This window comes from Sceloporus undulatus, chromosome 9, assembly GCF_019175285.1.
Source record: "Sceloporus undulatus isolate JIND9_A2432 ecotype Alabama chromosome 9, SceUnd_v1.1, whole genome shotgun sequence".
In the NCBI taxonomy this organism is placed as follows: domain Eukaryota; kingdom Metazoa; phylum Chordata; class Lepidosauria; order Squamata; family Phrynosomatidae; genus Sceloporus; species Sceloporus undulatus.
The window spans coordinates 35,822,505-35,845,901 of record NC_056530.1 but is presented as its reverse complement, the minus strand read 5'-3'; the positions used below and the strand labels follow the sequence as shown (position 1 = coordinate 35,845,901).

Genomic DNA, 23,397 nt, shown 5'->3' with positions numbered 1-23,397 from the left:
TTAGAGAAGGCAGGAAAGGCGGGGCTTCTCCGTGACGTCAGAGCGCGCGCGTCCAATGGGATGACTATCGGGAAGCTCCTCCCTTTGGGGGCTCATGACGTCACGCGTGAAGTGATATCATCCCGAGGGAATTTGGAAGGATGGGTCTCAGGCTGTTTGTTAAATGGAGCTCCTCCTTTGGTTGGAAAATGGCGGAGTAAGGCTTCGAGTGTTGGGCCCTGGAGGCCTGGGTTCGAATCCCTGCTCAACCATTAAGCCCAATGGGTGACTTTAGTCAAGTCACACTCTCTCAGCCATCCATTCTGCCATGCAGGAATACACAGTCAAAGCACTCCTGGCAGATGACCACTTGGCCTCTGTTTAAAAGCCTCCGAAGGAGGAGACTGCATCACTCTCCAAGGAAGCTTATTCCACTGCCAAATTGGTCTCAGAAACCTCCTCCTAATGTTGGAGTGGCATCCCTGTCCCTTGAATCCATTGCTCCCTGCTCTCTTCTCTGGAGCTGCAGAAAAAAAGCTCGCTCCATCTTCTTCGTGTCAAAAGGTTCCTTCTAATGTTCAATCCAGATACACATTCCTGGAACCTAAAACCATGACACCTATCTACCCTCTGAGGCAGCAGAAAACAAGCCGGCACCATCCTCTCGGCGGCAGTTTTCTTTGCTCACAGACCGGCCGGCGTGTTGAAATATTTATGCCAGCGTTGGCTGGGGTCTCTCTGGACCAGTTGCCATGGATGCCAAGGTGAGAGACGCCTCAGTCTCCCTTTGCGTTTCAAGAGAGAAGCCTATGGCCCCCTGAGCCAGTGACTCTGCATTTTGGCTGCAAATGATGTGCTTTCCAGATAAAGAGACAGCATGCTTTTTGCCCTAAAAAAAGGTCAGCAACCCTGCAGACATAAAAGCAGTGTCTCAGGCCTCACTAGGTTTCTAGGACCAGGGAATAGATGGTTATGCAGATGAACCTATTGCCAGATTTGGTGTGGTCCAGGCACCAGTTTACCAACTCAAGGAAAGAAGCAGGGTCAAACCTGAAAGAAAGGATGGTTTCAAAGAGGGCAGCACCTCTTAATGGTAAGAGAATGGCAGATAAGCGATCTGTTTTATTACAGAAAAGGAGTATAAATAAATGTTTTGCTCATTCATTTATTATAGGACACTTAGTGGCCAGTACCATTGCTGGCGAGAACTTTCTGATTTCAATGAAGCAGAAAAGACAGAAATATTTGGGACCAGAAGTTAATTTCAACTTTGCAGAAGGAAATGTAAGAGACGTGTGAGTAGATGTGTTTGGCATTTATCTCAGCGTAGAATGGGAAGCAAGCTTTGATGCAAACAGTCTGTTCAGACTCAAAAGAACGTAAAACAGAGGCTCGTAATAATAAATAGAAGAAAAATTAAAAGGTATTTAATAAACAGACTACAGAAACCAGGAAAGGAAGTAACAGATGTGGATGAATGATTATATGTTGGCTTTATGTATTTGCTTATGCGTTGTTTGTGCCAAATGGCTACTGGACAGCAGCAGCCGTTCTGGAGGCATGTGGCAGTCGGTGGATCAACGGATGGGTCCTAGAGCAAATCAGGCCCAAACTCTACCTGGAAGGAAAGAGGTTGTCGTACTTTGGCCACATCATGAGAAGAAAGGGCTCGCTAGAAAAGACTATAATGCTTGGTAAAGTGGAGGGCAGTAGGAAAAGAGGAAAATCACATTCCAGGTGGATAGACTCTATCAGACAGTTCACAGCAATGAATCTACAAGAACTGAGCAAGGCAGCCAAGGATCGGGCAACTTGGAGGTCTCTCAGTCATAGAGTCTCCATGAGTTAATTCAGCAGTTAAGAAGCCCATAAAGCAACAAGCAAGGGGCATGGCGCATACCTCTCAACCAACACCTTGTTGCCACCTCCCAGTACAGTATCTGCTGTCTGAGGCAACTCTCCCTTTGCTTCACAATGGGGCTGACCCCGCATAAGATCACTGATACATCTGTGCGTCCCTGATCTTTCTGAGAATCTTCTCTCTTTCCTCTGACATTCCCACTATGTTAATGCTGTATGCTTAGTACATAGGTGAATGTGGCATTATGCTTAGTCTTTTGGAGACGGGGCTCTGACAGATCCCCCATCATTGAGGCCTTTCTAGTTCGACTGTTGTAATCAAATTAATGGCTGTTTCCACATGTGATTCTGAAGCAGATGTTTTGAAGACGCCGAGGAACATTGCTAATTCATCCATCTGCAATGGATCCACCACTTGCCACAAAGGCCTCAGCAAAAGGACACAGGGAAAGGGGAATCTCGCTCCTCTTTATTTCCCCCGAAAGGCATCTTCTGCCCCGGCCTTCCCTCCTCTGAGGGCCCTGCCACCTTTGCCCTCGGACACAGAAAATCCATTATCGAAACGCACCGTTGCCTGGATGCAGTGTGACCTTTTCTGCCGCTGGCAAGGTTGTGGCAATCTTCACACATTGCTAAGGGGATGCATACTCACAGATGCATACTCACTCACACGCAGATTGGGGGGATGCACTGGAAGGACAAAATTGGTTTTGAGGAAGAGGGGGAATAAATTTGCCCCACATCTTCGGCCTCAGGAAGAGAAACAGTCGAACATGCTGCCTTGGAGTGTGGTGGAGTTTTCTTCTTTGGAGGTTTTTAAACAGGCCGGATGGCCATCCATTGGGAGTGCTTTGATTCCTGTGTGGACTGGGTGGCCCTTGGGAGTCTCTTCCAATGCTATGATTCTATGAAATCATTGCCAAATAGACTGTTAAACCACAAGGCCGTATAGTTAAAAGATGAGTAGGTATGTATTGAAATGTGTATGTATGTAGTGTATATTATGTTGGAAATTTCGTTGGTAATGCATGTGGTGATTTATTATTTTTGTAATGATTTCAAAAGATTTAATTAAAAAAAGAAATCATAGCATGATAGAATCGTAGAGTTGGAAGAGATCCCAAGGGCCATCCAGTCCAACCCCATTCTGCCATGCAGGAACTCTCAATCAAAGCATCCCTGACAGATGGCCATCCAGCCTCTGTTTGAAGACCTCCACAGAAGGAGACTCCACCACTCTTTCTGAGGGAATATGTTCCTCTGTTGAACAGCCCTTACTGTCAGGAAGTTCCTCCTAATGTTGAGCTGGAATCTCTTTTCCTGGAACTTGCATCCATTGCTCCGGATCCTGTTCTCTGGAGCAGCAGAAAACAAGCTTGCTCCCTCCTCAATATGGCATCCCTTTAAGTATTTAAACAGGGCTCTCATATCACCTCTTAACCTTCTCTTCTCCAGGCTAAACATCCCCAGATCCCTCAGTCGTTCCTCATAGGGCATGGTTTCCAGGCCTTTCACCATTTGAGTCGCCCTCCTTTGCACACGTTCCAGTTTCTCAATGTCCTTTTGAATTGTGGTGCCCAGAACTGGACCCAATATTCCAGGTGAGGCCTGACCAAAGAATAGAGTGGCACTATTACTTCCCTTGATCTAGACACTATACTTCTATTGATGCAGCCTAAAATTGCAATGGCCTTTTTGGCTGCCGCATCACACTGTTGATTCATGTCCAACTTGTGGTCTACTTGGACTCCTAGATCCTTTCACACGTAGTTTCATTCAGCCAGGTGTCCCTCATCCTATATCTGTGCATTTCGTTTTTTTGCCCTAAGTGCTGTACCTTAACATTTCTTCGTGATAAATATCATTTTGTTAGCTTTGGCCCAGCTTTCCAGTTTATTCGGGTCATTTTGAATGTTGACCCTGTCCTCAAAACCCAGCTGGAGTGTGCTTACTTGTGGAAGGGATTGTTCTGCAGGGCTTGCTTGAGGAACTCTCCTTTCCCTGATGGCAGTGTTATTTGGGGGGACTGAATGTGAGCTGGGAGGCAATGCAGCATCTTCATACTTTACACTATCAATCCTTCACTATCTTTCTGCCATTGCAGGACTGTCCAACATCCAACACCTCTTTCCTCTCCTTAAACAATCGTCTCACTCTTGGCTCTTGTGAATTATTAAAGCCAAGGATGCTGAATCATCAAAGCACAGTTGGCAAGAAGGGGGGGAAAGCATATGAGATTTGTAGGTGACAGGAATAGAAACACCATCAGGCACAAAAATGCGGGGCGAAAAGAAAAGAAAGAATGTCTAGATTTATAGACTTAGTACTTTAACACCTCGTGATTTCAGCCGAGAGGATGGCAACTGTCATCTTCTCTTAAATGCTACCTTGGGTACTGCTTTCAATTTTCTTCAGAGGAGCTGAAGATATTGGAAGCCCAAACATCGTACCGTAATAATCAAGCCTTTCTGTTTTGTTTTTTAGTTGCCGCCATATATGCTTGCCTTTGGCTCAGAGAAGTTCTTCTCAAAGCAAGCAGTGAGTCGATTTAGCTGTTTCCTTCCCGCTGCGAGAAAGTCTTCCAAAACTGTGCCTTTTCCAAAGTCAATTTGCAATTCCAGGCTTTCATTATATTTTGCAATAACATCTTATATGTAACCTTCCATATGTGTTTTAATTTGTAAGCTGCCCATTTCTGGGATACAAATAAATAGCACAGTTAATGTATTTGTTGTTGTGGTTTTACTGATGTGGTTCCTCCCATCAGATCTGAACAGAAAAGATAGAATAAATGTAAGGGTGCATTTAACTTGATTATTTGAATACACTCATCCCTCCATATATGTGGCTTTGATATTTGCGGATTTGATTGTTCACGAATTTGATTAATATGTTCTCCCTAGGAATATCTAGGTCCTCCAGTGTAACTCTATGATCAACTTTAACTAAAAGTTGCCCTGAAAGGCCTAGAGATTCCTAGAGAGAAGACTCTACTAGGCCTTTGTAGCTCCTCCATTGCAGTTCTATGGCCAGTGTCTGTCGGACGTTGACCATAGAGTTGCACTGGAGGACCTAGAGATTCCTAGAGAGGTCCCCTCTCAGGTAAAAACATATCAAAATCCATAATGCCCCCAAAACCTGCTCTCGACTTATACATGATGTCGACTTACAGTTGAATATATATGGTACTTGTGGCATATATGCACACACAGGGGATGTCTGCTCTGTTTTAACATCAGAAGTGCATTTTGTTTTGTTTTCTCAAAAGCAGAAATGAATCTCTGGCTCCTTCTTGTTTGGGGAAAGAATCCATGAAATCCCCAGAAATCCCATTGCTGATCGTTGGTCTCCGGATCTACCATCTCTCTGCCCCAAACCAATGGATCAGCAGCTCCACATTGCTTTCCTCTTCTTTTCAAACCAACGGCTAACGCATGCCCTCTTTTTTGCCTGTACATAAGCAGCCCCTGTGACCCCTTTTCAAAGGATATTGGTCCCCCTCCATTCTGACATTGTGGGTTTGGGTGAGGGAGGCACAAGGGCAGCCATGCAGACAGCGTCTGGCATGTGCTCTTCCCTGCCATCCAGGCGTGATGCTTTCGGGCAAACATGCCTCATGATGCGTGAAGGGAAGAGCCACAGAGCAGGAGGAGAAAGGAGCTGGCATGTGGGGATGGTGGGGTGACCGCGGGCAGTGTGTGTGGGAAGAGGGTGTCGGATTTAGCTACAGCCATCTACAAACACGGAGAGCTCTACGCCAGTGAAGCAGGGCCTGCAAAGTCCAGGAAAAGAGGCTCCACTTCGACATATAGAAGGACCAACTGGCAGTAAGAGCTCTTCGACAGTGGAAGACACTGCCTTGGAGTTTGTTGGAGTCTCTTTCTTTGGAGGCTTTTAAACAGAAAAAACAGCAAGGAGAAACTGGCAATGGACTGAACTGTGATATATCTAAAGAATAAATATATAAGGGACTGAAGCCAACACTCTAAAATATATTGGTCTTGCCACCCCACTTCATAGAATCATAGGATAGAATCATAGAGTTGGAAGAGACCTCATGGGCCATCCAGTCCAATCCCATTCTGCCATGCAGGAACTCTCAGTCAAAGCATCCCCAACAGATGGCCATCCAGCCTCTGCTTAAAGACCTCCAAAGAAGGAGATGCCACAAACTCTGAGGGAGTGTGTTCCACTGTCAAATAGTTCTTACTGTCAAGGAGTTTCTCCGAATGTTGAACTGGAAACTCTTTTTCTGTAGTTTGCATCCACTCTTCTGTGTTCTAGTCTCTGGAGCAGCAGAAAACAAGCTTGCTCCATCCTCAGTATGACACCCCTTAAAAAACAAGGCTGTCATATCATTCTTTAACTGTCTCTTCTCCAGGCATAACATACCCATCTCCCTAAGTTGTTCCTCATAAGGCTTCATGGTTTCCAGACCCTTCACCATTTTAGTCACCCTCCTCTGGATGCATTCTTAACATCCTTTTTAAATTGTGGTGCCCAGAACTGGACACAATATTCCAGGTGGGGCCTTACCAAAGCAGAATAGAGTGGCACTATTACTTCTCTTAATCTAGACACTATACTTCTATTGATGCAGCCTAAAATAGCATTGGCCTTTTTAGCTGCCGCATCACACTGTTGGCTCATGTTGAACTTGTGGTCTACTTGGACTCCCAGATCCCTTTCACACATAGTTTCATTCAGCCAGGTGTCCCCCATCTGCGCATTTCATTTTTCCACCCTAAGCGGAATTCCCAGAGAATGTCAATTCAAATTCAAAATCCTTTGTATATGGAAATGAAATAGCAACTCCAGTTTTAACAATGGTCATTTGTGAACAAAGACACAGCCATTGGGAAAGAGACATGTAAGGTACTGCACTGAGGGCAGAAAAATGAAACGCACAGATATAGGATGGGTGACACCTTGCTGAATGAAACTATGTGTGAAAGGGATCTAGGAGTCCAAGTAGAGCACAAGTTGAACATGAGTCAAGAGTGCAATGCGGCAGCTAAAAAGTCTCCTTCTTTGGAGGTCTTCAAACAGAGGCTGGATGGCCATCTGTCAGGGATGCTTTGACTGAGAGTTCCTGCATGGAGAATGGGATTGGACTGGATGGCCCTTGCAGTCTCTCCCAACTCTAGGATTCTATGAATTTTGCTGACAGCGAAACCATTTCTGCATATTCCTTGCCTAAGAAGACCCTATGAAATTCACAGGGCTGCCATAAGTTGGAAGGCGACTGGAAGGCAAATATACTGCCCCCTCAACACGGTCAGACAGCTGTTCCCCATCCCACCTGGGCCCTTTTGTGGGTTAAGCCCTGCCTGACCTAAATGAAACCATGTTGGCATCTCACTGGCTCTAAATCTAGCCTGCTCACCAACCCTCTTTCTCTGGACAAGGGTTTTGCTGCAACACTCCCTATGTTCTGCTCAGAGGACTGGATTTCCCGATTAAAACAGAAGCAAAAAGGTCACCATTGCTTTCACAAGTGAAACACACAGAGAATAAATGCAACACCGCATTCCCAGGACTTGTCTGGGTGCACAAGGAATTGGCATCATTGCTGGCAAAGGCCATCCTACAATTTCCTGATGATGATGATATTCTTAGATCCCACTTTTCTCCCAATATAGAGACTCAAGGTGGAGAACAGCTATACTACCTCACTTTGCAAACACACAAACACACCCACATACACATACACTGTAGTGCAGCCTTCCTCAAACTGATGCCACCAGGTGTGCTGGCTGGATTAAAATGTGCATTATTCCCAGACAGCTGGGACTGATGCAAGTTGTAGCCTTGTAGATTTGCAGTGCATTTGATTGGAAGGAGGCTGCTGCGGAGTGTTCAGTCTCCCTCCTGTCTCTCATTTATTTACAGACACACACTTAGTACAAGCAGAAAATTAGAGTACTGTATGTATACTGTATCTACATGACTATATAGTAAGTCAACCCCATGTATAAGTCGAGGGCAGGTTTGGGGGCCAAAATTATGCATTTTGCTAGGAGCCATGGATATGTCGAGGGTAAACATAGCAAAGGATCTAAAGGATGAAGCAAAGCAAAACAATGTTAAAGAACTTACGAAAGTCCAGCAGTCATAAGGCTTTGCGCTTACTCTTAAGACTGGATGAATGAGAGAGTAGAGGGAGTCGGTGCTTCACATATTATACTCTTGCTTTTCACCAGAGGATGGTGCCTTCTTTTAAATAAGAGTTAAGATACAATACTGCCAGGACAGAGTACAATCTTGCTTTTCACCAAGGAATGGTTCTTTTTCTGCTAAGGCCTAAAGTACAGTAGTTACATTGATAAGTCGACTAAGGTTTTTGGGGTCAAGGTTTTGACCTAAATTACTAGACTTATACATGAGTATATATGGTAACTTTAAAAATTTTAGCCAAAAAATTGACCCCAAAAACTTGAGTCGACTTATCAACAGGTCAATGTAACTACAGTACTGTACTTTAGCCCTTAGCAGAAAAAGAACCATTCCCTGGTGAAAAGCAAGAGTGTCCTGGCAGCACCAAACCCCCTTCTGCTCTCTCATCCCTTCCAGCCTTCCAGATGAGCACAAACAGTTATTCCTGCTGGAATTTTGCAAGTATTTTGACCTTGTTTTCCTTTGCTCCATCCTTTAGATCCTTTGTTACATGTCCCCAGGTTTTGCCCTCGACTTATCCACGGGTCATAGCAAAATCTATAAGTTTGTCCCAAACCTGCCCTTGACTTATATATGAGGTTGACTTATAGTTGAGTATATATGGTATTCAATGTCCCTCTCTTGCACCTTTATGTCCACACATTAAAAAAATAACCCCTATTCCCAAACGTATACATTACCCTGGCGACCTCTCTCTCTGGAGGTCCATCTCTCCTGTCTCTGGGCTCTTCCAACTCTATGATATACTTTCTATGATAACCACAGCACCACTGGCTGCTAGCCCCTTGCTTTGTCAGGAGATCTCAGCATAGCTCAGTCCCCTGACAATGCTCTGTTCTGGTGCAGTCCTCTCTCCCTTACTGACGTCTACTTCCCAACACTGCAAAAAGAAGAGCTGCTGCCCCTAGGAGTCACTCTGGGGGGATCAGAGAGGTCCCAAGGGTTGGGGGACACTGGTCCAGAAGCAGCATAGAGCCAGTTCATCAACTGCTGAGCATTTTCTTCCCTCTCTTTCATAAAATCCTACAGCCCTAGAGCTGGAAGAGACCCCAAGGGCCATCCAGTCCAACCCCTGCCATGCAGGAACTCACAAAGCACCCTGACAGTTGGCACTGGAGGGGAATCCACCATCAATGACACCCCTTAACCTTCTCTTCTCCAGGCTAGACACCCCCACCTCCCTAAGCTGCTCCTCTAAGGCTTTATAGTTTCCAGACCTTTCCCTAATATGGTCTCTCTCTCTCTCTCTTTCTCTCTCTCTTGCTGAATCAAGGAAAGAATTCTATGATTCTATGAGGAGGGATGCCAAGGCACTAGAGAGGAAGCCACCATCAGTGCCACCCCTTAACCAGGCTCTTCTCCAGGCTAGACATCCCCAGCTCCCTAAGCTGCTCCTCCTAGGGCTTTATAGTTCCCAGACCTTTCCCTGTTTTGGTCTCCCTCCTCTCTCTCTCTGTTCCTGCGTCAAGGAGAGGAGGGATGCCAAGGCAGCCAGAGAGAGGCGGAGAGGGAAAGCCAGGGGAGCATCTGTGCTCAGCTCCAGCTCTTTCCCTCCCCTCCTGGGCTGTCTCGCCTGGGCTCTAACCTTCCTCCTGTGCTATTGTCTTCCCAGAGCCAGACAGGGGAGGGGTGGCTGGGAAAGAGGTGGGCGGTCGAGGCAGAGAGAGGGGTGTCCCAGTCTTTGCGCATGGCCCTTGCCTACAGCCAGAGGCGTTTCAGCACCAGGGACAGCGGCAAGGAGCTTTCAGCACCAGGGACAGCACTGCACCGCCTCGACTGCCCTCCTGATTGGGATTTCAGCACCAGGGACAGCGCCTCTGACTTCATGAAGGACCCAAGACTGCAAAGGGGGCTTGGAGGGCATTTCTAGGGAGAGATTGAAAGCATTTCCCCATTCCCCCCATCTATCCCTCTCTGGGAGAAGCCTCCATTCTACATTCTGCCCCATTGCCTCTTCCCACAGTCTCTCTTCTTCTTCTTCTTCTTCTTCTTCTTCTTCCAAGCCTGGCTGCCAAAGGAAATCATCAGCATTGAAGACTTGGTGCTGTGATTTTTGTCCCCCCCACATCAAAGCGGGTGGGGGGGGAGGAAAGAGGAAATGAGTCTGCCTTGAGTCAGAAGATGCCTCAGCCACCCGCCTCCATGGCTCTCCTCATCTGCCTCTGTTTTTTGGGAATCTTGAGAAGTAAGTAATCCTCCCCAGCAGGCCTTTTTCTCCCCAGATATCTTTGATTGTGTGTTGCTGCTTGGCAGGGGGTTGAACTGGGTGGCCCTTGCGGTCTCTTCCAGCTCTAGGATTCTAGGATTCTGCTTTTGGGTATTTCTGTCTGTGACTGGCAACCCTGTTTAAATATTTGAAGGGATGTCATATTGAGGAAGGAGCAAGCTTGTTTTCTGAAGCTCCAGAGAACAGGACCCGGAACAATGGATGCAAGCTGTAGGAAAAGAGATTCCACCTCAGCATGAGGAGGAACTTCCTGACAGTAAGGACTGTTCGACAATGGAACACACTCCCTCAGAGTGTAGTGGAGTCTCCTTCTTTGGAGGTCTTTAAGCAGAGGCTTAATATGTCGGGGATGCTTTGATTTCGATTTCCTGCATGGCAGGGGGTTGGACCGGATGTCCTTTGCAGTGTCTTCCAACTCTACGATTCTATGATTCTATAATACTAATGGACTGGGTGGCCCTTGTGGTCTCTTCCAACTCTAGGATTTTATGATTCTGTCCAATTCAACTGCCTTTATTATTTGTGTGTTTGTGTGTTTGTGTGTGTGTGTGTGTGTGTCTGTGAATCTTTATTTCTGACCAAGAGGTGGTTCTGATAGTTGCTGTTTCTGACATCTCCAACGAAAGCTTTTTGTTTCACCTACAAAGCTTGACTGACTGAACACTGGAAATCTGAACTGTTGGTTCTGACAGATTCTTGTGGCCCTTGTGGTCTCTTCCAACTCTGTGTTTCTATGATTTGATCTTTGGGTGCTTCTCTCTGCCATTAACAACCCAATAGTGATAATACTAATGGACTGGATGGCCCTTGAGGTCTCTTCCAACTCTATGATTGCATGATTCTGTAATAACAATAACCCCCCACTGCAGGGATTTGCTTGACTCAGAAAAGTGAGTGAGCAGAGGGGAGTTGTCGGCCAGCTGCAAATCTGATTCTATTTTTAATTGTGTCTCTACATTACGTTCTTGAATATACGTCAGCCACTCATCTGGATAGAGGTCCCCCCCCCACCTGGCGACAGGCCTCCGCTGGCTTAGCAATGGAGCGGTTCTGCTCGCCATCTCCTCCCTTCATGGATGGCTTTGGATGGGTGGGTGGCATCTCACAGCCAAATTTCCCCCTCCTTAAAAAGTGTGTCTGGCAAGAGGCGAGAAAGGGAGAGATCACTTTCCTACCCCCCTCCTGAAATGGAGTCCATGTAGCCAGACACACTTAGTGGTGCATGTCTGTTTGAGAAAATAGGTTATTGAATAGGCATAACTGTTTACACTGGGAAGGTTTCTCCAGGGGAACCCAAGATACTGCAGCACTGGCTCTGCCTGATGGTCCATCTTATCCTGCCCAGTTGCATGCGGTTAAAAGTTCATAAGCGGTTCATATGGATGGGGAAGGGAGGGAGGGAAGGAGCAAGCCATATGTTTCCAGATTCTCTGGACACAAGACCAGGGGAGCTTCAGGTATCAGCACAAGGGACAGATGAGCCAATGTTTTGTACAGTCAGGCCTTCTTGGAGAAATTGGTTGTGATTGCTAAAGCACACAGGGGCTGTTGGAAAAGATAACGGATCTACCTGGAGCACCAGTATTTACAGTGGGCCCTTGGTGTCCGTTGGAGTTTGGTTCCAAGACCCCCCCCCCCATGGATACCAAAATCTGTGGATGCCCATTAAATACAACATCATAGTAAAATGGTATTCCTTGTACAAAACGTCAGAATCAAGCGTTGCTTTTTAGAATGTATATATATTTTTGAATATTTTCAAACTATGGATGGTTGAAATTTGTGGATCAAGTATGCGTGGATATGGAGGGCCAACTGTACTTGGCATTTGGCTTTCTTGGCAGAGGATGGGTCTAACCCAGGCCTGGAATTAATTCAGGGGTTGCTGCATTTTTTGTTTCTCTTAATGTACCATGTTGTTGTTGTTTTTATATAAAAATTGCAAGCAGCCTTGGGGACAGCCACAATATAAGAGGGATTTCTCACAAAGCAAACAGAAATATAGTTCTTTGTGGGTTTTTCGGGCTATATGGCCATGTTCTAGAAGAGTTATTCTCTGGAGATGCCAGCCACAGATGCCAGCGAAACGTCAGGAATAAAGTCTTCTAGAACTTGGCCACAGAGCCCGAAAAACCCACAAAAAACTATGGATGCCAGCCATGAAAGCCTTCAACTTCACAGACATGGATAAGGTGGTAATTCCTTAGCTGTAGCAGCCAAGCGGCCTCCCTCTTCCTATATCTGCCCTCCAGGTGAATGGGATTTCAGCTCCCATGATCTTCTGCCAAGCTATGTGGGGAGGATGAGAGTTGCAGTGTGGAATATCTGCAGGTCAGCAAGTTGGGAGAGGATGAACTAGAGAGTAAAATCCCACAACGCAAAGGGTGCAATTCTGGAGATGCCAACAGACATACCGAACACAAATTTACTGTAGTAATAATCACAATCATAATCATAACCATCATAATTTGTTGTCAGTTGTATTTAAGAGTCTCGCCTTTCTCATCAGAATTAGACCCAAAGTAATTGGTTAATTCCAAATGAATTCCAAAGTAACCAGAAAACTGGGGCAATTCAGCACAGTTAGGAGACAGTGTTAAAATACAATAAAAACAAGGGAATTAAGTGGTGTAGAGAGCCAGCATTATGTAATGGTTTGAATGCCAGACTGTGACTCTGGAGACCAGGGTTCGAATCTCAGCGTGGCCATGAAACCCACTGGGTGACTTTTGGGTAAGTCACACTCTCTCAGCCTCAGGGGAAGGCCATGGCAAACCTCCTCTGAACCAATCCTGCCAAGAAAACCCCATGATAGCTTCACTTTTGGGTCACTATAAGTCAAAAGAACTTGAACTCACACAAAAACAAGAACAACAACAAATAAAAGCACAACATGGGGGGATGTGTAGCACCACTTATTAGAAAACTCAATAGCGAGATGTCCTGCTATTACTGTTGTCCTGGGTATTTACAGCTGTCTTATGATCCCACCTCCATAGTACTGTCTCCTCCCTGGGTTATTTTCTGATTGTTTGTCTATGTCTTTTGCTGACACAAAGTCCATCCCCTCTTGTGTGAAACGGCAACTGTCAACTACTTTGAATGCCTTCCCTTTAACTCTTACTGTTATAGCCACAGAGTTAGATTCTGATGCAGCAGCTAACAAGGCCAATGCGATTCTAGGCTGCATCAATAGAAGTATAGTGTCTAGAGATCAAGGGAAGTAATAGTGCCACTCGATTCTGCTTTGATCAGGCCCCACCTGGAATATTGTGTCCAGTTCTGGGCACCACAATTCAAAAAGCACATTGAGAAACTGGAGGGTGACTAAAATGGTGAAGGGACTGGAAACCATGCCCTATGAGGAACGACGTAAGGAGCTGAGGATGTTTAGCCTGGAGAAGAGAAGGTTAAGGGGTGATATGATAGCCCTGTTTAAATATTTGAAGGGATGTCATATTGAGGAGGGAGCAAGCTTGTTTTCTGCTGCTCCAGAGACTAGGACCTGGAGCAATGGATACAAGCTGCAGGAAAAGAGATTCCAGTTCAACATAAGGAGAAACCTCCTGACAGTAAGGGCTGTTCGACAGTGGAAGACACTCTCTCAGAGAGTGATGGAGTCTCCTTCCTTAGAGGCCTTTAAACAGAGGCTGGATGGCCATCTGTCAGGGATGGTTTGATTTAGATTTCCTGCATGGCAGAATGGGGTTGGACTGGGTGGCCCTTGGGGTCTCTTCCAACTCTAGGATTCTATGAGTCCTGAACAGGGGAATCTTCCCATCTGTCTAAAATACGCTGCCTCTCTGGCCCCATTGTGGGGGGTAATAAGCCTGAGGCTACTTGTGGCTCTCTCCAGGACTGGAAAGGATTTGAACTCAGTCTACCAGTTGCTGGAGGAGAGAAGAAGGTGATTGCTTACTACTGAATTAACATGTGCTCATGGGTTTCCCATTGAGATATATGCTGGGCCTCTGTGTTTACAGAATTATGAATGAGAGAGAATGATCTGATTCAGCGATAGTTAGGAATGGATACTCCTTGTTCAGAGGCAGTCTATCTCTAATCCATCATCCCTGGGGGAATTGAACAGAAGGGCACTCCTGTACTACAGTCTTGCTTGTGGGCATCCAGTTGACCACACAGCGAACAAAATAGGGCACAGGCTAGGCCTTTTCTCCAATCTAACTGGGCATAAGAGCGGGTACAAAAGGGGGGAACAAGGGGAGAAACATTTTCCCACCTTAGAGACTCCTAGCCTTGCCACATTACTCCTAGCCTTATAAACCGCTTGTTGAGCAGGATCTGGCGGCACGTGCTTATAAGCAGAACGCTGCCAACGCTGCGGTAGTTCATTTCCATTGTGCCATCTACATGCAGGGAATCAAAGACGGTCAAAGCGTGCCAAGTCTCAAGAGCAACTTAAACCCTATCCATTCTCAGGCTTGTCGAGAGGAATTGTGCTGAAATGTGTATTGCTGCAGGGGAGAGGATGGACACCGAACCTCCCCGAAACGAGAGGGAAGTTTGGCATAGAGAAAAGGCTGGCACACGGTGAAGGCAGCTGGCAAAGAGAAAGCACAAAGAACTGGAGCGACTTTGGATTTTTCTGCTGCCCTCCAGCATTTAGTCATGAGCAAAGGGTGAGGGACAAAGAGCGCCATTTCAGTTTCAACACCACATGAATCCCAGCCAAGCTCAATTGGGGTGATGATGATGATGATGACGATGATGATGATGATGTAGAAGAACAGGATCAACTGTGATAAGGATGACTGAAATAAAGAGCATGTTGTTACATGCCTTCAAGTCAACTCTGGTCCAAAACACACCACAGAAATAGTCCACTTTGAGACCGCTTTGACTGCCCTGGCTCAGTGCTAGGGAATCCTGGGAGTTGTAGTTTATTGTCCTCAGAGCTCTCTGACAGAGAAGGCTAAATGTCTCACAAAACTACAGTTCGAAGACTTTCCTAGCATTGAGATAGGGCAGTTAAAGTAGTCTCAAACTGGATTATTTCCACACTATGTTTTGGACCTCTTGACTTACGGCAACCCTATCCTAGGGTTGGCTTGGCAAGATTTCTTCCGAGGACATTTTTTGGCATTGAGGCTGAGAAAGTGTGTCTTCCATTGGGTTTCCAAGGCCGGATGGGACTCAGTCCTAGTCCAACCTTCAAACCTCTAAACATGGCATGCCTTGAATATCTGGAGCACATGGCGTAAACATTAAATACAGTAATAATCATTAGGAGCGCTGTGACAAGATTTAGCCAATTAGATTAAAGTAATCTGTTTATTAGAGCCAGTGTGGTGTAGCGGTTTGAGCATTGGACTATGACTCTGGAGACCAGGGTTCGAATCCCAGCCCTGCCATGTAATCGCACTGAGTGACCTTGGTCAAGTCACACACTCTCAGCCTCAGAGGATGGCAATGGCAAACCCCTTCTGAAGACACTTGCCAAGAAAAACCCATGACCTTTAATCAGAAACGACCCGAGGGTACACAACAACAACAACAAATCTATTTATTTTAAATCTCAATTTGATTTAAAAGATTGTAGCCATACCTCAGATAAAAGAGCCACTGACAGCCAATCTTCCGATAAAGGCTATTTAGGCCCACTCAGGTCTCTTTTCCTTATCTTCTTTCAGGTTTGAAGGGTTTTATTTTTTAGTAGCGTCAGCATTGGGAGGATGGTGAAGGAGAGCTGGGGACACATAGGCTTTTGGTATCACGTTGCAGCAGCATATCTGCAGTAAGCAATGCAACAAAGCTTGAGCTGGGAAAGAATGGGACTTTGCTCAAGCCGATCCCACTGTAGCCATGTGGACATGACTACAGCAGACAAGGTAAACAGCAGCTGCCTCCAACATCCTATACTCTGAGCATTCGTGAAAAGCAAAACAAAGGAGACAAGGGGAGAGCCCTTTCACATTTATCAAGTATAGTGTTATCATTCCATTTTAACTGCTGTGGTTTCATCACCTTGATTCCCTTTATTGCCATGAGGCATAATGTAAAGTATTAAAATAACTACCGCTGCCACCATCATCACTTTGAGTGGTCCAAGGTTCTTGAGACAACATGGCTAGGACCAGACTGCATGCACCACACGGAAACATACAGAGCTGCCTTCTAGTTGAATATTCTCTTCTCAAATGAACATCAGTTCTTAAGACAAAAAAGAAAAGTATTCTTTATCACCTGGCCCCTTTCATGTTTGTCAATTATATAGTGCTATCATTCCATTTTAACTGCTGTGGATCCACATAGGGTACCATGGGGTTGTAGTTTGGGGGTGTAGCAGAGTCCTTTGGCTGAGGAATCTAAATTCATAGAATTGGAAGAGACCCCAAGGGCCATCCAGTCCAACCCCATTCTGCCATGCAGGAACTCTCTATCAAAGCATCACCGACAGATGGCCATCCAGCCTCTGCTTAAAGACCTCTAAGGAAGGAGACTCCACCACAATCTCCGAGGAAGGAGTGTGTTCCTCTGTCGAACAGCCCTTACTCTCAGGAGGTTCCTCCTAATGTTGAGCTGGAATCTTTTTTCCTGGAGCTTGCATCCATTGCTCCATTGTGTCCTATTCTCTGGAGCAGCAGAAAACAAGCTAGCTCCCTCCTCAATATGACATCTCTTCAAATATTTAAACAGGGCTATCATATCACCTCTTAACCTTCTCTTCTCCAGGCTAAACATCCCCAGCTCCCTAAGGCGTTTCTCATAGGGCTTTGTGGTTTCCAGACCCTTCACCATTTTAGTCACCCTCCTTTGGACATACTCCAGTTTCTCAACATCCTTTTTGAATTGTGAGGCCCAGAACTGGACACAGTTTTCCAGGTGGGGCCTGACCAGAGCAGAATAGAGTGGCAGTATTATAACTGTGTGCCTTTAAGCCATTTCTGAATTATGGTGACCCTAAGGTGAACCTGGGGCTGAGAGTGTGTGACTCAGCCAAGATCCCTCCAAGTAGGCTTGTATGGCCAAGCAGGGAATCAAACTCTGGTCTCCAAGGTTATAGTCCAAGGCTCAAACCACTACAGCACACTGTTTTGCATAAGGACTTCAAATGCCGTTCCCTGGCTGACAAATCCATTTCTCATGCCATGCAACCATATTACTGGAAGATGGAAAGGTGGGAGATTAATGAGGGGGATGCACCACGATCTGTATGTTGTTCCCATTCCCCAAATGATGGAAGCACAGACTCTCAGTATGAGTAAAATGAGCCATTTAGTGAAGGCCGGGGTTGACATTGTTGGAGAGAGCGGGGATTGGGAAGAGAAGTGGTCAAGACAGAGCTTGGAAATGTTGAACTACAAGTGATGCAGCCGCACTAAATTTCAGGGCGAGGGTGCAGCAAAGTTTCATTCTAGGAAGCATTTTGACAGAAATCTTTCGGAAATTTTCAATGTTATGCCATTTATAAATCTCAATATATATATACACACACACACACACACACACACACACACACACACACACACTCATCCCTCCATATCTGCAGCTTTGATATTTCTGGATTTGATTAATATGTTCTCTCTAGGAATATCTAAGTCCTCCATTACAACTCTATGGTCAACTTTAACTAAAAGTTGCACTGAAAGACCTAGAGATCCCTAGAGAGAAGACTCTACTAGGGCTTTGTAGGTCCTCCGGTCAGTGTCTGTCGGACGTTGACCACAAAGTTGCCCTGGAGGACCTAGAGATTCCTAGAGAAGGGTCCTTTCAGGTAAAAACATAGTGTTTTTGTTATTTGCAGTTTTCCCATATTCACAGGGGTCTTGTACCCCTAACCCTAGTGAATAGGGATGGATGGATGTGTGTGTATGTCAGAAAATTTTGTGAAATGTTGCAATAAGTACCAACAGTGAATTCCTTGTAAAATGCTACAATAAGTTAACAGGCAAAAATTACTTTAGAGCGTAACTTGCCAAGTTCTGGCACAGCAATAGGAAAAGGTGCAAAGATGGAAATGGGGACCAATTGTGATGGAGAACAGTAGCATAAAAAGAAATATCATATGGAAACCCAGCTATTTCCCCATTGTAACCTATGGACAATGGCCACTCTTCACCGCTCAAGGTTTGGAGAAGAACTGTCTGTCACTCTCCCGTCTTGTTTTTCTTCTGCTCTTCATTGCTGTGTGTGAACACATTTCTTTTTTCTGTTAGAAGAATGATGAGAAAGAGGGGTCAGGGGGAAGACAGAAGGCTTTCGCTCATGTGTAAAGAAATATTCCCTTTCACTTCATAATCGGGGCTGTTGCTATGGGAGAGCAATGCAATGCAAAAAACAAACCATTTCATGCATTGATTAAACTTGCATACAAATAAGACGAATGAATGGATGAACGGTGAATGCATTGATCAAATCTGTATATGAAGAAGCGGATAATTCTGAAGGGGATGGAAGCTTGCTTGCTTTGTTTTCTCTCCTGAGAGAGTATTAGAAGTGGGACAGAAGAAGCATCCTCTTCTTTGCTGGTAGCTGAGACTGGATTCTCAAATGTGAAAGAAGGAATGCTTCTTCTGAGTAGTGAGGTTCCCTCCGGTAGGTGTGAGTGACAAGATAACAAATGTAAGGTACTGCACTTAGGATGGATAAATGAAATGCACAGATATAGGATGGGGGACACCTGGCTGAATGAAACCAAGTGTGAAAGGGATCTAGGAGTCCAAGTAGACCATAAGTTGAACATGAGTCAACAGTGCGACGCAGCAGCTAAAAAGGCCAATGCAATTTTAAGCTGCATCAATAAAAGTATAGTGTCTAGATCAGGAGAAGTAATAGTGCCACTCTATTATGCTTTGCTCAGGCCCCACCTGGAATATTGTGTCCAGTTCTGGGCACCACAATTCAAAAAGGGCATTGAGAAACTGGAGTGTGTCCAAAGGAGGGTGACTAAAATGGTGAAGGGTCTGGAAACCATGCCCTATGAGGAATGCCTTAGGGAGCTGGGGATGTTTAGCCTGGAGAAAAGAAGGTTAAGAGGTGATATGATAGCCCTGTTTAAATATTTGAAGGGATGTTATATTGAAGAGGGAGCAAGCTTGTTTTCTGCTGCTCCAGGGACTAGGACCCTGAGCAATGGATGCAAGCTGCAGGAAAAGAGATTCCATCTCAACATTAGGAGGAACGTCCTGACAGTAAGGGCTGTTTGACCGTGGAACAAACTCCTTCCTCGGAGATTGTGGCGGAGTCTCCTTCTTTGGAAGTCTTTAAGCAGAGGCTGGATGGCCATCTGTTGGCGGTGCTTTGACTGAGAGTTCCTGCATGGCAGAAGGGGTTTGGACTGGATAACCATGGAGGTCTCTTCCAACTCTACGATTCTATGATTCTATGGTAGTAAGACACAGGGCAGCTTTCAAATCTTTGAGTTCAAACCTGACTCACCTGGTTGATCAGGACCTTGGTTGTGTCATGCGCCTCCATCCTAACCTACCTTATAGGGTTATTGTGGGGATCAAAACATGGGGAGGACAACCATGTCTGATTAAGGGTAATATGGGATCAAAACATAACAGATAATACAGTATGAAGAACCTATGGATCTATGATGACTTCTCATCAGCTTTAGCCAGCAAAATCCATGGCAAGGGATGATGGGAGTTGTAGTCAGCCAAAAAAAAGGGGGGGGATATGGGGTGTGTACCCTTCCACATTTAAGGTCTCTAAGCTGAGAAACTAAACAAAGACTAACCAGGAAAGTCAGGCCCTTAACAATAACGCAAACTTTGTTAAACCATAAATTGTATGTGTTTTTGTAAATATTGTAAAGTAACCATAATGTGAAGTCGAAGGCTTTCATGGCCGGCATCCATAGTTTTTTGTGGGTTTTTTGGGCTAAGTGGCCGTGTTCTGGAAGAGTTTATACCTGACATTTCGCCAGCATCTGGGGCATCTTCAAAGAAATCTGGCATCTCAGACGATGCCAGCCACAGATGCTGGCGAAATATCAGGAACAAACCCGTCTAGAACATGGCCACTTAGCACGAAAAACCCACAAAAAACTAACATTATGACTTCTGTGAAACTCAGTCACAATCTTCAAGTTCCTTGAAGCCATCAGATTCTAAACCTTACGTGTTAAAAAGCTGTTTCTGAGATTTCTTCAAGCCACAGGGTCTTCAGGTTTGATAAAACGTACATCATAAACCACATGAACTTTATTATCTTCTTTAAGTGGACTTGCATTTATATTATGAACATTACCTTACTTGTTTCTGAATGATGATTTGTTGAACTTTAGAGATGAGACAGTGCACACTATGGTTGCTTGACAATATTTTACCATATGATCATGTTTCTATATAGCTTCACTATTCCCTTGGATGCCCAAACTTGTACTGTATTATTATAACAAACACATGCAAGTGGTGGTTTAAAGAAGCTTTTGTAGTGTTGTTAAGTACCTTATTTTCCTGGTTAGTCTTTTTTCAGTTGTAGTCAGCCAACATCTGGAGGGTCACAAGTTGTCCACCTGAGTTACAGAGCCAGGGTTAAAACACTGCAGGAGGATCATGAAATAGTTGTCATTCTTTCTCAGGCTGATGCCGTGAGGCCTGCTGGCAAGAGGACAAGGTTGGCACAAGTACGAAATCCACAGACAGGTGCTCTCTCACACACACAAATATATTTTCCGCTCCCCAACCCTCCCCTTGCCAAGGATCGATACCTCCAAAGACCTCTTCATTCAAATCATGCCTCTGTTTTCCAGCACCTGACAGCCGCTTCTCCACACTGCAATTAAGCTGTCGAAAAACCAAGGAAAGGTTTACACTCCAAACCTTGGGGAGAAAGGGAGGGAGGTGCACATGATGGATGGCAAGGCTGGCATGGCGCTGGGCCACTGTAGACCCAGCCTGCAAGGAAGGGAAGAGGTTTCCCTCATCGCTGCCATCTGGATAGCTGCCGCAGGGAACCTCAAGCTTTGGAGGCCATGCCTGGCCCACCTGAGGGTCAGATCTGGACTTCAGGAATAATAATATTGTTTGAGTATTTAAGGGGATGTCACATTGAGGAGGGAGCAAGCTTGTTTTCTGCTGCTCCAGAGAATGGAACACTGAACAATGGATGCAAACTAAAGGAAAAGAGATTCCAGCTCAACATTAGGAGGAACTTCCTCACAGTAAGAGCTGTTTGAGAGTGGAACACACTCCTTCCTTGGAGGGTAGTGGAGTCTCCTTCCTTGGAGGTCTTTAAGCAGAGGCTGGATAGCCATTTGTCAATGGGGATGCTGTGATTGAGAGTTCCTGCATGGCAGAATGGGGTTGGACTGGATGGTCCTTGGGTCATCTTCCAACTCTATGATTCTATGATTTGGAATTTTCTCAGCTTCTTTATGGTTCCTCCCTTCCCTGTACCACCACCAACAAAAAATGCTGAAATAGCTTTCCTTAGGCTTAGTTCTGGCAGTAAAAATTCTAGCATAAATTAGGCTGATATTTGGGGTCCCATCTTTCAACACTGGACTGTGTTCCCTTTCTAGAATCATAGAGTTGGAAGAGACCTCAGAAGCCATACAGTCCAACCCCCTTCTGCCATTCAGGAACTCACAATCAAAGCACCCCCGACAGATGGCCACCAAGCCTCTGTTTAAAAAGGGCTTCTCCTCCGATACCTCCCTTGATCTAGACACTATACTTCTATTGATGCAGCCTAAAATTGCATTGGCCTTTTTACTGACGCATCGCATTGTTGACTCATGTTCAAGTTGTGGACTACATGGACTCCTAGATCCCTTTCACACATATAAGTATCTCATTCAGTCATGTGTCCCCATCTTCTATCTGTGCATTTAATTTTTTCTACATAAGTGCAGTACCTTACATTTCTCCGTGCTGAATTTCATCAGAGCATCCCCAGCAGATGGCCATCCAGCCTCTGTTTAAAGACCTCCAAAGATGGAGACTCCATCACTCTCCAAGGAAGCATGTTCCATCCTTGAACAGCCCTTACTGTCATTGCCATAAGTCAGAAATGACTTGAAGGCAACCAACAACCACAACACAGCAAACCTTCCGGCTCAGATGTTGCCCCATGATGAAACCGGTGTGGTGTGATGTGTGGACTCAGGGCCTGGAAGACTCTCGCATGCATTTCCTCGCTCAGCTGCAGCCTTGGCTCTGCCTTTGGGTCTACAGCAGGCTGTAATTCTGAGCAAGCTGGGAGCCGGTGACATTTTAACAGCCGGCCAAAATGGGCTCATGAACACTTGGATTAGCTCCACATCAGGAGACAGGCTTGGAAGGGAGCATAACCCGCCTGCAGGAGCTTAGTCAACAGCGCACAAGTGTCCCAGCCTTACAAAAAAGGTTGTGTGTGTGTGAGAGAGATCAGCAGTAACCCCCAGGACAGACAGACCAAAGTCAAACTCCAGAGACATGCGTCCCTCATTTGATGGATATTCTGATGTCAGTAAAAACATGCCCACAACTGTGGAATGAGACAATTTGGTGAACCTATGGGCAGCATAAATCCAGCTGGGCTTGTTATAGCCACAGCAGTTCGATGGAACGTTCATGTCCAAAGGCAGTCTATCTCTGAAAGTAGTTGCTTGGACACAGGGAGAGGGGGACTGCCAACCTTCATGCCCTACTTGGGGTTGCCCAGAGGCATCTTGCTGGCCATAGCGTCGGTATGCGTATTGTGTGCCTTCAAGTCATTTCCAACTTATGACAACCCTAAGGAGGACTTGAGACTGGATGGCTCCTGTGGTCCCTTCCAACTCTACGATTCTATGATTCTAAATCCACTGGGTAATTGTGGGCAAGTCACACTCTCTCAGCCTCAGAGGATGGCAATGGCAAACCCACTCTGAAGAAATTTGCCAAAAAACCCTTGTGATGGGGTTGCCTTAGAGTCACCACAAGTCAGAAATGACTTGAAGGCACACAACAACAAGGCAAACTTATCATGGGGTTTTCTTGGCAAGACTTGTTCGGAAGATATTATTTAATTATTTGATTTCTATCCTGCCTTTCCGCCCAAAAAGGGCCCAATGCCTTCCTCTGAGGCTGAGAGCATGTGACCTACCCAAGGTCTCCCAGTGGGTTTCATGCCTGAGGTAGGAATCGAACCCTGGTCTCCAGAGTCATAGTCCAACACTCAAACCACTATGCCACCCTGGCCATTAAACAGGGTTTGGT

At 45.6% G+C, this 23,397-nt stretch overlaps 1 protein-coding gene and 1 long non-coding RNA gene across 2 annotated transcripts in view; both read left to right on the top strand.

Moving 5' to 3' along the window:
- Positions 1 to 74: 74 nt before the first annotated feature.
- On the top strand, positions 75 to 4,566 carry LOC121915794. The gene is made up of 3 exons (XR_006100746.1): positions 75 to 1,072; positions 1,154 to 1,274; positions 4,324 to 4,566. It is a non-coding gene; the product is annotated as an uncharacterized LOC121915794 (long non-coding RNA).
- A 5,093-nt stretch (positions 4,567 to 9,659) lies between these two features.
- The window catches only part of CHRNB2 (cholinergic receptor nicotinic beta 2 subunit), a 36,976-nt gene continuing 23,238 nt past the window's right edge, over positions 9,660 to 23,397 (top strand). Inside the window, exon 1 of the mRNA XM_042441209.1 lies at positions 9,660 to 10,201. Coding sequence (XP_042297143.1) covers positions 10,138 to 10,201 — 64 coding nt within the window. The 5' untranslated portion in view covers positions 9,660 to 10,137. The remainder of the gene's footprint in view (positions 10,202 to 23,397) is intronic.